Source organism: Erythrolamprus reginae, chromosome 4 (genome assembly GCF_031021105.1).
Source record: "Erythrolamprus reginae isolate rEryReg1 chromosome 4, rEryReg1.hap1, whole genome shotgun sequence".
NCBI classification, from domain to species: domain Eukaryota; kingdom Metazoa; phylum Chordata; class Lepidosauria; order Squamata; family Dipsadidae; genus Erythrolamprus; species Erythrolamprus reginae.
This window is the reverse complement of record NC_091953.1, coordinates 65,245,958-65,262,186: the sequence shown is the minus strand read 5'-3', so window position 1 is coordinate 65,262,186 and position 16,229 is coordinate 65,245,958. Positions and strand designations below refer to the sequence as shown.

General features: G+C 41.6%; 1 protein-coding gene across 1 annotated transcript in view; it reads left to right on the top strand.

The window, feature by feature from the left end:
- The window catches only part of LOC139166658 (cystathionine beta-synthase-like protein), a 49,547-nt gene that overhangs the window by 14,195 nt on the left and 19,123 nt on the right, over window positions 1-16,229 (top strand). Inside the window, exons 2-8 of the mRNA XM_070750496.1 lie at window positions 3,712-3,922; window positions 4,089-4,195; window positions 5,732-5,866; window positions 6,692-6,771; window positions 7,058-7,192; window positions 8,342-8,411; window positions 15,240-15,331. Of these exons, the coding sequence (XP_070606597.1) occupies window positions 3,717-3,922; window positions 4,089-4,195; window positions 5,732-5,866; window positions 6,692-6,771; window positions 7,058-7,192; window positions 8,342-8,411; window positions 15,240-15,331 (825 nt within the window). The 5' untranslated portion in view covers window positions 3,712-3,716. The remainder of the gene's footprint in view (window positions 1-3,711; window positions 3,923-4,088; window positions 4,196-5,731; window positions 5,867-6,691; window positions 6,772-7,057; window positions 7,193-8,341; window positions 8,412-15,239; window positions 15,332-16,229) is intronic.

The following is a 16,229-nucleotide window of genomic DNA, read 5'->3' as shown; positions in this document are numbered from 1 at the left end:
ATATAGCAGTCAGGTTGATTGATTGATTGATTGATTGATTGATTGATTGGATTTATATGCCACCCCTCTCGGAGGATTCTTATTTCAAACAGTGAAAGTATGACAAGATCATTTTGCTACCTGACCACCCTTCCCCCAAAAGGATTGTAGTACATTTTCTATCTTAATTGCCTTGGATTCTGGTTGGCATTCATCTAAAGACTTCAAAGGAAAAGCCATATGTCTATCATGGTGCTGCAGCTCACACCTCTCAACATGACCCTCTTCGGATATATTGGAGTTACAGTTCCTGAAAGCGAGTTTGTGGGTGATCAAAAGCTGTATAATTCTAAATAGCATCTACTTTGTCATAAATATACATCAGCTACTGTTTTAGTACTTGCATTTACCTAGATCAGTGATTGCAAACCTATGGCATGCGTGCCAGAGGTGGCACACTGAACCCTCTCTGTGGGCACTGCTGTCACCAGCTGGTCTTCACTGCAGTGGAAAAACTGCCTGAACACTGCCAAAAAACAGGCAATTTTCCAGCCTTTTGGGGTCCATTTTTAGGCTATTTTCTGGGCTGTTTTCCAGGCCATTTCCCATCATTTTGGAGCCATTCAGGGGCTAAAAACAGCCTAAAATGACCCCAAAACAAACTCCAAAATAGCCTGAAAACACTCCCAAAATGTCCCAAATAAGCCAAAAAACAGGCATGCATGCCCTGGCCAGCTGGTCTTTGGGTTTCCAGTGCTCTGGCACATACATATGCACACATATGCATGCACATTCTGGTTTGGGCACTGGGTGCCAAAACAGTTCACCATCACTGATCTAGATGTATAAAAGTAAGAATGGAATTACCAAGCAGACGTAACTGACAAAATGCTTACAGCACTCACAAAAATCCTAAAACCTGCATCGATGTTTACATTTAGCCCAAGAAATAGATAATTCCACAAATACAGGGAAGCCTCTTGCCAATAGCAGAGGAAATAAATTGATGACTTCCGAAAGTTCAGATTCCTCTTTTTCACCCTGCCCCACCTGTCTGATATATTATAAAACTAGGACTGCTATTGTATGAGGTGGGTGGTAGGAAGAAATAGAGATTATTTACCAGCCTTCTGGGATTATAGCCAACAGACACTGGCAAGCACTCTGCTGGGGTGGGAGGCGCAGGCTTGAAAGAGATTGGACCAGATAAAAAGGCTTTGGAGCCAGATTTTTCCATGGAGAGCTAACAAAGCAGGGTTAGAAAAAAATAATGTACTCACACAAGGAGGGTGGGATCTTTGATGCTGGATTGTATTTCCCTAGTTGCGTTTTTCTTCACCACTATCTCCCTATAAGGTATCCAAATAAATCGTGGTTTTTTTTAAAGCATGAATAAATAGTATGTGTTTAACCAGCAGATGCATTTCTGTATGAAAAACTTGCTGCTGTGTATTTTTTTCCCCTAAATGTCGTTTTTGGGATGCCCAATGGCCAGATTTAAACTGTTCCTCTTAAATTTGATAATAGCCTGGAGCACCTGCATCAAGTATAAAGTGAACAGAGGGAAGAAGAGTGTTACTAGCATAGCCCTCAGCAATCTACAGTATCCTTCATAGATCTTTCTACTGTTTAGCTGTGGATCAAAATATTGCTCTGCAACAGACTTCCCACCTTGTCTTTTTTGAATCAAAGTAATGTCACTTTTATCCTTCTGAAACTTTTAACAAATCCTGTTTGTGCATCGAAGGGATTTTAAAATTAATCTCATTTCTGATATTATTGTTTCTACTAAACTTTGGCTGTTTAAATTATTTGTCCAGCCTTTTGAAGTTTTACTGGATAAGAGTGAGACTGATCTGAAAGTAGATTTGAAAGTGACAGGTTACAAGAATGGGAAAAGATGCTACGCTGGACATAGAAAGGAAACTGGCTGAGGTTTTAATAATTAAAAAGGATGTACAAGTAGCAAACTAAAAGAGTGACCTGGTTAACTTTTCTGTATTGGATTTACAAATGAGACTTGTCAAAGCCTTGAGGAGTTGTATGGGAAGAGATCAATAAACATAAAAATCAACCAAACATTATTTAAAGAGACTAAAAATAAGGTTTAAAAGATTTACTTCCATTAAAAATAAAAGAAAGAAATGAAAAATTGGTTTGTATTTTTAAAGGTTAAGAGTAGATATGATGTTATTTCTGATAACCCTTTGAAGGGCTTTTGTTGATTAGGAATGAACAATGAGGCTTCAAGGATTTCTTCAAACAGGTAATCTTTAGGGATCGAAGTTGCAACAGCGCTGAGAAAAGTGACTTACAACCCTGCTCGTACTTATCACTATCACAATATCTCCACAGCCACATGATCAAAATTCAGGAGCTTAGTAAATGGCATGTATTTTGGATGGTTGTAACCTCCCAAAGTCACACAATCACCATTTGTGATTTTTTTCAGTTTTCTTTCATCAAGCAATGATGAATCTGGATTCACTTAATGAACAGTGGTTTGCTTAACAACTGTGGCAAAAAATAATGTAAAACTGGGCCTGATCCTCTTGTTTAACAATGCAAATTCCAGTCCCAGCTATGGTTGTAAGTCAAGGACTACTTGTAGATAATAGTTGGGATATGGGGGGAAACACATGCAAAGGGGAAACCCGATTCGGCTCCTCGCTGCTGCTGCGCTACCGAGCAGATCAGCTGCTGGGCGGCCGAAGGAACCTTCCCTGGGTCTTCCCGGCCGCCCACGCAAAGGGGAAACCCCGGCTCCTCGCTGATGCCCGCCGCCCGCCCGCCAGCAAGAGGGGGAAGACCCAGGGAAGGTTCCTTCGGCCGCCCAGCAGCTGATCTGCTCGGTAGCGCAGCAGCAGCGAGGAGCCGAATCGGGTTTCCCCTTTGCGTGGGCGGCGGGGAACGCAAACTCCACCATCTACGCATGCGTGGCCATAGAAAAAAAGGGCACGCATGCGCAGATGGTGTTTTTCCGCAACCCTACATCGCGAAAAATCGATTATCGCGAGGGGTCTTGGAACGGAACCCTCGCGATAATAGAGGGATCACTGTATTCTATTTTTAGTTTGCATCATTTTAATTGTAATTTCTAATAAAGTTCTGACATACCTGCTCTTTTTGTTATCAAGTGAAATATAATGAGTGAGAAATAGATATGTTTAAATGTTTTGTGTGCCTGTAAATCTTATTTATGTATTATTTTTTCCTCATATCTGAAACATCAACAATTTTATGTCTTTCCCTCCCAGATGTTATCACAGTAACACAATATCTATATCCTTGCTTTTATTTTGGAACCTACATGGATTCTGAATCAAGTTGTACCCCACCGGTTACAGGAATATGGAATGTGAAATCAAGCAGGTTCAGAGTGCAGCAGTCTGAGGAATATTGCTTTCTTAAATTTGTCTGATATAGAATTACCTGAAACATTATCTATATAGCTCAGCATCTTGGAAATAATGAGACAGTAGCAAAGCTATTTTTAAATATGTTGTACATGGATATAATCTGCCTGATTCAAAATAGTTTGGTCTAGTTATTTTATTGAGATTTCCAAAGGCCAAACCATTGGATACTCACAGGCAAAACAAAATTATAATTTGTTGCCATGTTTTTTTTAAATTAAATTTGGGGTTGTCCATGTTTATGTGTTTTAGTCATAATGATTGTTAGTCCTGTATCGTAATACAATGGATCGCTTTGTTTCCCTCTCTGGTGCAGGCACAATGCCATCAATCCCTGCAGAAACTGAAATGGATACAGTGACTTGCACTCATGTTTCAGTTGACTACATACCCAATGGAACCCTGGAGAAGGAATCTTGTAATTCAACGGAAAAGGAGAGGAAGTGGATCCGGCCTGATGCCGTCAGCAAGTGTACCTGGGAGCTTGGAAAGTCTCCTTCTGAATCGCCCCATCACCATGCTACATTGTAAGTGGTCGTTTGGTCAGTAGACGGGTGAAAGAAAAGCCTGTTTGGAAGTTGGCTTTTATTTTAAGCTGGCCATTGGGTTTGATCCATTCTGATGTTAGTTGGGGATATTGAACTTTAGGATTGTTTCCTAATAATAATGTTATCTCTTTTTTTTCTGGCGTAGAACTAAGACTCCAAAAATTATGCCGGATATCCTGAAAAACATTGGCGATACTCCCATGGTGCGTATCAACAAAATCGGAAAGCTCTGTGGCCTCAAATGTGAACTCTGTGAGTATTTGTTATAGTCATGGTTACTTGGAATTGTAAACATAAACATGTGCATTCTCACCATCAGTATTGTCAATGAGGGCCCTTAGTTTACCAAATCAGTCAGGAATTAGTAGACTTTGTGACTTTCTGTTATTTTTTAACAATGAGGCTATTTATATTACCGTGCTTTAAATGCAGCAGTTGGAAACTGACTTTCAATCACCTGCTTCTCCAGTCTATGTACTGCTAGTGAGGCTTAAAACCTTAAATTCTATAAGAACAATTTAAGACATTGCACGAGGAGCTGTTGGTTAGAAGGAAAACTTCTGGAATACTGGGTCCAGTTTTGGTTACCGCAATGTAAAAAAGATATTGAGACTCTAGAAAGTGTGCAGAGAAGAGCATCAAGAGTTATTAGGGAACTGAAGGCTAAAACATATAAAGGACGGTTGCTGGAATTGGGCATGTCTAGTTTAATGAAAAGAAGGTCTAGGGTGACATGATAGCTGTGATCCAATATTTGAGCAGCTGCCAGAAAGAAGAGTGAGTCAACTTATTTTCCAAAACACCAGAAGGCAGGACAAGAAACAATGGATGGAAACTAATCAAGGAGAGAAACAACTTAGAACTAAGGATAAATTTTCTGATAGAACAATTAATCAGTGGGACAAATTGCCTCCAGAAATTATGAAAACTTCCACATTGGAAGTTTTTAAGAAAAGATTGGACAACCATTGCCTGAAATGATATAGGGCTTCCTGCCTGAGCAGGGGGTTGGACTCCAGCTTTGTTACTCTGTTCTTGGTTTTTCAGAACAAAAACAGTACTTTATATGTCTGGTTTGGGATCTGAGCTTATAAAAGAACTATGTTGTTGCTTATGGAAGATACAGAATATTGGGCTAATCCAAATCCAGCTTCAGAATTGATTCATCAGAGGCCATTTGTTCAGTTCAGTATTCAATTAGGATATACAGTGTTCCCTCGCTTTTCGCAGGGATGTGTTCTGAGACCGCCCGCGAAAGTTGAATTTCCGCAAAGTAGAGATGCGGAAGTAAATACACTATTTTTGGCTATGAACAGTATCACAAGCCTTCCCTTAACACTTTAAACCCCTAAATTGCAATTTCCCATTCCCTTAGCAACCATTCAGATTATTAGTCACCATGTTTATTTATTAAAGTTTATTTTTAAAAAAATTATTAAAGGCAGACGAAAGTTTGGCGATGACATATGACGTCATCGGGTGGGAAAAACCGTGGTATACTGGGAAACACCGCGAAGTATTTTTTAATTAATATTTTTGAAAACCGTGGTATAGACTTTCCGCGAAGTTCGAACCCGCGAAAATTGAGGGAACACTGTACTACCTTATTGTATCTATGCACGATACCTATAGATAATCTATGTATATGTAGATATCTGTGCACATGTTCAGATCTTAGAATATATATAGATGAAATGGCATTTGCCAAATCTCTCGTAGAAAGTTGATGGGTGTTGTTTTTTTTCTTGATTCATCGGAAATATATCCAACTTTAATTGTGATACTCAGTGGCCAAATGCGAGTTTTTTAATTCTGGAGGAAGTGTGAAAGACCGAATCAGTTTACGAATGGTGGAAGATGCTGAAAGGGATGGGATTCTGAAGCCAGGAGATACCATTATTGAACCAACTTCAGGAAATACAGGTAAAAAAAATCCATTTGAACTGTGGTATGAAGAAGTGAGCAGAATGAGATGCACTTTGCTGAATAGGGTCGCTTTTAATTATTTATTTATTATTTAGATTTGTATGCCTGTTCCTGGCCTCATCAGAAAATAAGACTAATAATAGACTGTAAAACTGTAAGGAAATGACTGGATACTGAAGTGAGCTGACATTAATTAAAAATGGATAATGCAAGTCTCAGTTTTAACAGAACTGAATAGTAAACACCATTGAAGCAAGTTTTACAAATACTTAAATGAAAAATAATTCTTTTGCTTACTGGTTTTTAAACAGTATACATTTCCTATCTGGGAAAATCCAAATCATCTCTTTGCGAAGGGAGGAGGGAATGTTAAAGTGATGCACACACAGTTTGGGACTATAATCCCATTCAACCATGTAGGTAGGTCAAGAGAAGAACATATGCATAGATAGAGATGTATGAAAATTATGCCTTACAACTCAGCCATCTCTTTCTCTTCTCTTATCATTATGGGATCTAGCTGATTCATAATGGCAGGACATAAAGCATAAATCCTGGAATATAGGTTGTTTGGCAGCATTATCATTTTTTGTTAGGATGGTTATTTGATACATTAGTCTTTTTCCTTAAAATACCATATTTAAATCAAACTGAGAGCTGCTACCAATGCATAACTGGGAAGAAGTAGAGTGTTTCCTTTACTTTGCAGAAGTTTTATACCACATATTCCATTAGTATCAGCCAGAAGGATTAACAGGGGGGCTGGGACATATCTGGTTGTTTATTCTTGGCTTTTTTTAGTGTCATTTTTCTTCGTTACAGGAATTGGACTGGCCTTGGCAGCTGCCGTGAAGGGATATCGTTGTATCATTGTAATGCCAGAGAAAATGAGCATGGAAAAGGTCAGAGCTGTTTATCACTGAATGATCAACACATGGTTGCATTAGTTGCCTGAAGCACCTTAAGTCAACAGTGGTGTGTGTGAGAAAGCTAGACTCATCTTGCCATCTTAACATTTCATAAGCTTTGCAAGCATTTTAATATGGAGCTAAAATAAGCCGGTCTGGAACAACATTTGTTTTTGAATTAACTCCAAGCCTGTAACCATTTTAATATCCCAGTTGCGTAAGCATTGCCTATGTACAGGCATAGACATTTTGGCTAATTTTGATTGTTGTTCTTAAATAGGTGGATGTTCTACGTGCCCTTGGGGCTGAAATTGTGAGGACTCCAACAACTGCTAGATTTGATTCTCCAGAATCACATGTTGGAGTGGCATGGAGATTGAAAAATGAAATCCCCAACTCCCATATCCTGGATCAGGTAACTTATTGAACAAGAAAAATGGCTACATGGCTCTGTATTTTTCATAGTATAAAATGCTCTCCCTTCTCCCTCCTAAAAGAGGGTGAAAATCTGGCTGCATCTTATACATCGAATGTAGCCCTGCCCAGCCTCTCAAGTGGAGCTTTTGGAGGCTGAAAAAACAACCTCTGAAATGGAGCTTTGCAAGGCTGAAAATAGCCTCTCAAATGGAGCTTTGCAAAGCTGAAATAACAGCCTCTGAAACAGAGCTTTCCAAGGCTGAAAAACCTGCTTCTCAAATAAGGCTAATATATCTGTTCCAAGCTGTTTGCTAAGGACGCTAGCCAGATGGATGCTGGTAGGCAGATTTTTTTTCCTTATCTTGCTCCCCAAAAACTAAAGTGCATCTTATACTCCAGTGAACCTCATGGTCCAAAAAATATGGTAGTTTCTTTTAATTTATTCATACACTGCCATTACAAATCAGGAAAAAATGCTCATGTATTAGGAAATAGACTGAGAGGAAAAAGCATTTATCTTACAGGTTGCACGTATTGTCTTAACTTGGATGATGGAAACATGCTGTCTTCTATTATCCATTGATTCTTTGTGTCTCTCCCTGCAGATCATTGTAGGGCAATCACTGCTTCTATCATAACAATGAATAGGGTGAAACTGGTTGTTTCAGGTGAACATTTGTACAACCTCTTTCTCTCTGATGGACCTGATTTATAGGATTTTAGCTATTAAAAAGGAGGCACTCTTGACACATAAGGTTCAGCAGAATATATCATCTTTTTTTTCAATATAATATAACAATGCAATTACTCTACATATAAAGGAAGGGAAGAGGGGAAAGGGAAGAAAGGAAAGAAATTTGTGCTCGATGTTTGAAGTTTAGAATGGTTTTCTTTGTTGTTTTCAGTACATTAATGTTAATAGCATTTATTTTCTGCTTTCTGATGCACTGGTTTTCAATTTTTCCACCAGAAGATGAATAGAAATAATAAATCTACAGCAAAACATAAGATAGATATAAAAAAGCCAAAGGAAATAAAACAGCAACTCAAGCCATTTAATAATAAATGTATGTGTGGTATATCTTGCATCTGCATTATTTCTGAATTTTCTCCATTCTCTTTTTCTTTCTCTCTTTTTTTTACACAGTACCGCAATGCCAGCAACCCCTTGTCTCACTATGACACAACAGCAGAGGAGATTCTTCAGCAATGTGAAGGTACATTTTATGCTTTACAAATGCTTCTTAGGAAACTGAAACTATTTAAGGAGAAATTGATTAATGAGAACATGAGAGCATTCGGCCCAACAGACAACTTACTTTTGCAGACAATTTGTAGGACACATCCAGTGGTCAAGTTACTTCCATATGCAACTTACTCATTCCATCTCTTAAACAAAGATGGAAAAGAAAAATGCAAAAATCTTAGATCTGAACAATTGCTGAAATTTCTGGATAGTTTAAAACAGATGTAAAAACCATAGATTTTCAAGGTAGAATATATTCTGCAATCATAATTCCCCTGCAAAATAGTTGTCTAAAGCCTATGCTGCAAATTACCTGTGCTGTGTGTATATATGTTCATTTGTGTACAAGTCAGTACAAATCTATATCAAAGCAGCTTCTTGCACACATATACACAATGCACAAATGAAGGTTTTATAATCCTCCTTTCTCTGCTAAATGTTATGAGTTCACCATGAAGAAAGGGTTTTATTAAACCTCATCTGACCTTGTTGGGCAATACAGTAGTACCTCTAGATACAAGTTTAATTCGTTCCAGAACAGAGCTCGTATGTCGAACAACTCGTATCTGGAACAAATTGCTTTAGGCTTTGTTTTTCCCCTCCGAGATAACCAGAAGCAAGGATTCTTGCGCCACCTAGTGGAAGCTTGGCTCGTATCCCGAATTTGAGCTTGGGCGTCGAAAAGAAATTTCGCTCCCGTCGTGGCTTGTAACTTGGAATACTTGCATGTGGAGCAGCTCGTATCTAGAGGTACTACTGTATTCAGTCGAGTACCTGTGTAGCTGTGCTTTGAAACCTCAGCCTGAGTACTCCCATGGTACAGGTGACATTTTTCTGTAACTAGTAGCATTTATTTATGATCTTGCTTTAGGGCAAAGGGTAAGATTGCCATATTGGCATGGCCAATAGATGGAATTGGTTTTGTGGATGGAGATACCCCATACATGGGTACAGCTTTGAGGCCAGGAGATCTTTCTATTTTTGCCTCATTTATTCTTAAAGTAGTATTTGTGTACAGCAGGTTCAGTTGAAGCCTACTTAATGAGATAGTTGCAACAGGTGTACATGCTAACCATATATACAGAAGACGTATCTATGATACCCCTACTGCATGATCCAGACTGAAGAGATGGCAGAACACCAAAGGGTGCTGTAGAAGCTTTATAGCTAAACAAGAATTTGGATTTGGTTTTAAAGGAGATACTAAACCCCATAAAAATGATATCATAGCTTGGTATGTTGTATGAAACAGGAGCCTGATTTTCCAATATGCAGTGGCCAATTTAGAAAATACATCCGGTATTTTCTTTAAACATGACTAAAAATAGTGTGAGGACATGGCTTGAGGAGACTTTGAAATATGTGACTGGGGTGGGAAGGTGGGAAGTGGAGACTCAATGTATTTTGGAAAAAAATAATCCAGTTACAGCTGCTACTCATTTAGTAACTATATTGGTTAGTGACTATTCACAAATCAACAAATCGTAATAAAAAATAAATTCCTGGCCAATGGAATTTGAGTCACTAACCAATATAGTTACTAAATGAGTAGCAGCTGTAACCAGTGTTCCCTCTAATTTTTTGGGGGGGTGGGCGGAAAAGTATAGTGTCTGAGCGGCAGTCCCTTCGGGACTGGGCGGCACTCTTTCCCTCTCACTCTTTCCCTCTCAGCTTCTGGGCAGGTTTGAAAAACTCTGAGTTGATGATGATTTTTAAGTGAGCGATTGCTCACTGCTCAGCTTAGAGGGAACTATGGCTGTAACTGGATAATTTTTTCCAAAATACATTGAGTCTCCACTTCCCAGCCTCCCACCCCAAAGTCACATATTTTAAAGTCTTCTCAAGCCATGTCCTCACACTATTTTTAGTCATGTTTAAAGAAAATGCCTGGTGTATTTTCTAAATTGGCCACTGCCTATAGGAAACTCAGGACTTGTAAGCAAAGTCTCTACTTGTGATCACCAAATGAAGAGAGGGAAACCAGTAGAGGGCGCTCCTACATAATAAAGTCTTTTTTCTTTTTTCTTTTTTCTTCTGTGTAAGACAGAGCAGAGCATGATTTGAAAATAAGCCAGAAGCACTTTGAACTTTACACAGGGCCAGAGACCTTTTTCAAGTTTCCGTGTGAACCCGAAGGAAGGTGTTGCTGTTTTAAAACTTGTCTTAGTGTTACCGAATTAATTCTTTGAGTGACAGCATCTGTTTCTTTGTGCCACCAAGCTTGAGAAATATTGGGCTCCTTTCGTGACCAGCAGAACGTGCTGCCTTCATGCAAGGTCCAAAGCACTTCTTCCAAATAATTTTTAAAGTGTGACCACTGTAAACCAACTCTTACCTTGCATTTTTAAATGAACCCACTTCTAGAATACTTATCTTAGTTTTAGTACCTGAAATATTGGGAAATTCTTTAAAACTTCATGTTGCAATTCAAATTAAATAAGGTGCATGGAGATGTTTAATAGATGAAATTGATAAGAGGACAGAGACTCAAGTATCTTGGAACAAATCCAAAATAAATTTAGTCGTGTCAGGGAAATGAGATATAAATTCAAGCTTCTTTTGCAAAAATATTGACCAAGAAATTAGAAGATGGATCTTTGCATCTTATGTTAGCAACTACAGGAACTTTCTAGTTGCAGCCTCGGAGTGTTGTAGATAAAAGTGAAGAGTCTTATGGCACCTTAAAGATAACCTAATATATGCTGCCCCTGTTTGTGGAGTTGCTATTAGTCAATATTATTGCCTAAGCCAAAGGTAGGTAAAGTTGGCTCTTCTATGACGTGGACTTCAACTCCCAGAATTCCTGAGCTAGCATGATTGGCTCAGGAATTCTTGGAATTGAAGTCCACAAGTCATAGAAGATCCAACTTTGCTTACCCCTGGCCTAAGCTTTTGTGGATCATTATTTCATGAGATAGAAAGAAATGTTATACATCCCCAAGCTGTAGCTGGACAGGAAGAGAAAAAGGGCAGAAATCATGTAAGGAGAGGATAGTTTTGAGTTAGCGAAATATTGGTTCTTGCATTTACAAGCTGATTATAAAATGTGTTACAATAAGAACTGACTGCTTTATCAATCAGTGTTAATATACAGGTAGTCTTCACCTTACAACAGTTCATTTAGTGACCATTCAAAGTTACAATGGCCCTGAAAAAACGACTTGTGACCAATTTTCACACTTAGGATCATTGCAGCATCCCTGTGGTTATGTGATTTACATTCTGATGCTTGAGAACTGACATTTATGATGGTTGCAGCATCCCGGAGTCATGTGATTCCCTTTTGCGACCTTCTGACAAGTAAATTCAATGGGAAAACCTGATTCACTTTACAACTGTGTTACAAATTTAAGAAATGCAGTGATTCACTTAACAAGTGTGGCGAGAAAAGTTATAAAATGGAACAAACTCACTTAACAAATTCCTAACTTAATAATAAATTTTGGGCTCAATTGTGATGGTAAGTTGAGGACTACCTGTAATTGCCATAATTTATATAAGACATATTGAGCAAAATATGAGCGGAAAAAGAAGTACTGTATTTTTCAGAGTATAAAGCACACTGGAGTGTAAGATACACCCTAATTTGGGGGGAGGAAAACGGGGGGAAATCTACCTACTACCAGTTATTCATCTAGGGGGGACATGATCGAAACATTTAAATATGTTAAAGGGTTATTCCAGAGGCACTCATCCACAGTTCGGCGGAGTCTCTTGCGGAGGCCTGGAATACGGCTGCTGCGGAGGCTCTTGACCGGATTGCGCCTTTGCGACCTCTCCGTGGCGCTAGACCCCGTAGAGCTCCATGGTTCAACGAGGAGCTCCGGGAGTTGAAACGCCAAAAGAGACGTCTAGAGAAGCGATGGAGGAAGAGCAGGTCTGAATCTGATCGAACACTTGTAAGAGCTTTTATTAAGACTTACAAAGTGGCGCTCAAGGCGGCAAGATGCGCGTACCATGCCGCCTTGATTGCATCAGCGGAATCCCGCCCGGCCGCTCTGTTTAGGGTGACCCGCTCCCTTCTTAACCAGGGGGGAGTTGGGGAGCCCTTGCAGAGTAGTGCCGAGGAGTTTAACACATTTTTCGCTGATAAAGTCACTCAGATCCGGGCCGACCTCGACTCCAATTGTAAAACAGAGTCGACTGACAATGAGTCAGTCGAGGTGACTGGGGCACGTACTTGTCCACCTGTCTGGGAAGAGTTTGATCTGGTGACACCTGATGAAGTGGACAAGGCCATTGGAGCTGTGAGTTCCGCCACCTGTCTACTGGATCCGTGTCCCTCCTGGTTGGTCTCGGCCAGCAGGGAGGTGACACGGAGCTGGGCCCAGGAGATTACCAACGCTTCCTTGGGGAGGGGAGTTTTTCCATCACTCTATAAAGAAGCGCTTGTGCGCCCCCTCCTCAAGAAGCCTTCCCTGGACCCAGCCGTACTCAACAACTATCGTCCAGTCTCCAGCCTTCCCTTCATGGGGAAGGTTGTCGAGAAGGTGGTGGCACTCCAGCTCCAGCGGTCCTTGGAAGAAGCCGATTATCTAGGTCCCCAGCAGTCGGGCTTCAGGCCCGGTTACAGCACGGAAACCGCTTTGGTCGCGTTGATGGATGATCTCTGGCGGGCCCGGGACAGGGGTTTATCCTCTGTCCTGGTGCTCCTCGATCTCTCAGCGGCTTTCGATACCATCGACCATGGTATCCTTCTGCACCGGTTGGAGGGGTTGGGGGTGGGAGGCACTGTGCTTCAGTGGTTCTCCTCCTACCTTTCTGGCCGGTCGCAGTCGGTGTTAGTGGGGGGTCAGAGGTCGACTCCGAGGTCTCTCCCTTGTGGAGTACCTCAGGGGTCGGTCCTCTCCCCTTTGCTATTTAACATCTACATGAAACCGCTGGGTGAGATCATCCAAGGACATGGGGTGAGGTATCATCAATATGCCGATGATACCCAGCTTTACATCTCCACCCCATGCCCAGTCAACGAAGCGGTGGAAGTGATGTGCCGGTGCCTGGAGGCTGTTGGGGCCTGGATGGGTGTCAACAGACTCAAGCTCAACCCGGATAAGATGGAGTGGCTGTGGGTTTTGCCTCCCAAGGACAATCCCATCTGTCCGTCCATTACCCTGGGGGGGGAATTACTGACCCCCTCAGAGAGGGTCCGCAACTTGGGCGTCCTCCTCGATCCACATATCACATTAGAGAACCATCTTTCAGCTGTGGCGAGGGGGGCGTTTGCCCAGGTTCGCCTGGTGCACCAGTTGCGGCCCTACCTGGACCGGGACTCATTGCTCACAGTCACTCATGCCCTCATCACCTCGAGGTTCGACTACTGTAATGCTCTCTACATGGGGCTACCTTTGAAAAGTGTTCGGAAACTTCAGATCGTGCAGAATGCAGCTGCGAGAGCAGTCATGGGCTTACCCAGGTATGCCCATGTTTCACCATCACTCCGCAGCCTGCATTGGCTGCCGATCAGTTTCCAGTCACAATTCAAAGTGTTGGTTATGACCTTTAAAGCCCTTCATGGCACTGGACCAGAATATCTCCGAGACCGCCTTCTGCCGCACGAATCCCAGCGACCGATTAGGTCCCACAGAGTGGGCCTCCTCCGGGTCCCGTCAACTAAACAATGCAGGTTGGCGGGCCCCAGGGGGAGAGCCTTCTCTGTGGCGGCACCGACTCTCTGGAACCAACTCCCCCCGGAGATCAGAACTGCCCCTACTCTTCCTGCCTTCCGTAAACTCCTCAAAACCCACCTTTGTCGTCAGGCATGGGGAAACTAAACATCTTCCCCTGGGCATGTTGAATTTATATATGGTATGCTTGTGTGTGTGTATGTTAGTATAGGGGTTTTTCTTAAATTTATAATATTTTAATTAATTGGATTAATGTATTGGATTGTCTTTTCACTTGTTGTGAGCCGCCCCGAGTTTTCGGAGAGGGGCGGCATACAAATCCAAATAATAAATAAATAAATAAATAAAATAAATAAGGTTCAGGAGGGAAGTGTTTTTAATAGGAAAGTGAACACAAGAACAAGGGGGCACAATCTGAAGTTAGTTGGGGGAAAGATCAAAAGCAACGTGAAGAAATATTATTTCACTGAAAGAGTAGTACTGTAGATCCTTGGAACAAACTTCCAGCAGACGTGGTTGGTAAATCCACAGTAACTGAATTTAAACATGCCTGGGATAAACATATATCCATCCTAAGATAAAACACAGGAAATAGTATAAGGGCAGACTAGATGGACCATGAGGTCTTTTTCTGCCGTCAGTCTTCTATGTTTCTATGTTTCTAGCCAGCGTCCTTAGTCTGGTCAGCTTCAGCACATTATTTTATCTCCTGGTTAGGGCTGGGGAAAAATCTTCAGAGGGAGTAGCAATGAAAGCAAGCCTGCAAAGACTTGGGGCTGGAAAAGAACTTATTTGGAGTAGCAATGAAAAACTCCTATAAGCCCAGAAAAGCTGAGAAGATCTTTAGCAGCTCGTTAGGGCTGGGAAACAGTGCTTCAAAAAAGCTGCATTCGGAGTATAAGGGACACCCAAATTTTCAGTCTCTTGGGGGGGGATATGAAATGCTCATCAACATTGATAGGCTGATGAAGTATTGATTGTAGTAAAGTGACGGATACACAGCTACTTCTCTCCCAATGAAAGCTTTCAGAATACATAATAGGAACATGAGACATCCATGACTGTATCCTCATTTTCAAGGTCACTATTGAAAAAGCATGACAAATGTTTGTTATAGCTCATCTAGGTACAGCTTTTTAATATTGGTAAAATATTTATTTCTGCCTCTTCAATAGGTCAAGTAGACATGATTGTGGCTGGAGCTGGCACAGGAGGCACCATCACTGGTATTGCCCGGAAAATCAAGGAAAAGTGCCCTGGATGCACAGTAAGTCCCAACGAAGGACATTGGGTTCACTGCCTAAGAAACTGATAGGAGTGTCTGTGTCTAGACACGTGCCCTTGTAGATTACCTTATAGGCACTGTTACAAACTCTGCAAATGGCAGGTGATTAAAAAAAAAGTATTTCCTTCTCCATGCGAACGGTGCAAAAGACAAATAAAATCCTGCTGATTACCAAGGTGATTGACAGCCATTCCTTTATAATTGAAATCATGTTTATTGAGATGGCTACTTTTTATAAACCTGATTGCTCTTGAATTCATTTGCTACATTTAGCCACGAGAATGTGTCTGCAGAGAATTTGGATTGCGTGTATCCACAGTCCATTCCTATAATAATTACATTTATTCTTCAAGCATTGAAAGAAATACCTATAACATATTACCGTGTTTCCCCGATAGTAAGACCCCCCCGATTGTAAGACATATGGGGGGTTTCAGGGGGGTCGGCTAATATAAGCCATACCCCGAAAGTAAGACATATGTCTTGCTTTCGGGGAAACACGGTACTAAAAGCGAGGGAGGCGTTGGAGCAGTTCGCGGCGATGGCGAGGGAGCTTCGCGCCCAGGAGAGTCTCCCAAACCCAGCACGGATAAGAAGGACTCCTCGGCCGTTCACGCCAAGGACAGGCAGCCCCAGTTCCAGCGCCTCAGCCTGCTCGCCCGGCCTCTTGCCCGGTGGGGAGAGAAAAGGCGGCGGCGGGAGTAGCGGAGGCGAGGCGGAGAAGAAAGAAGCGACGGATAGCTGGCGAGGCGCCGGCTAGAGGGCTGGACCCCGCCGCTCCCGCCGCCAGCTTTGCGCGTAGAAACACGTTCCCAAGCAGGAGCAGCGGTGGCGGCAAGGAGAGGAGCCCTGCCTCGGATATGAAAGGCGGACCTGGGCG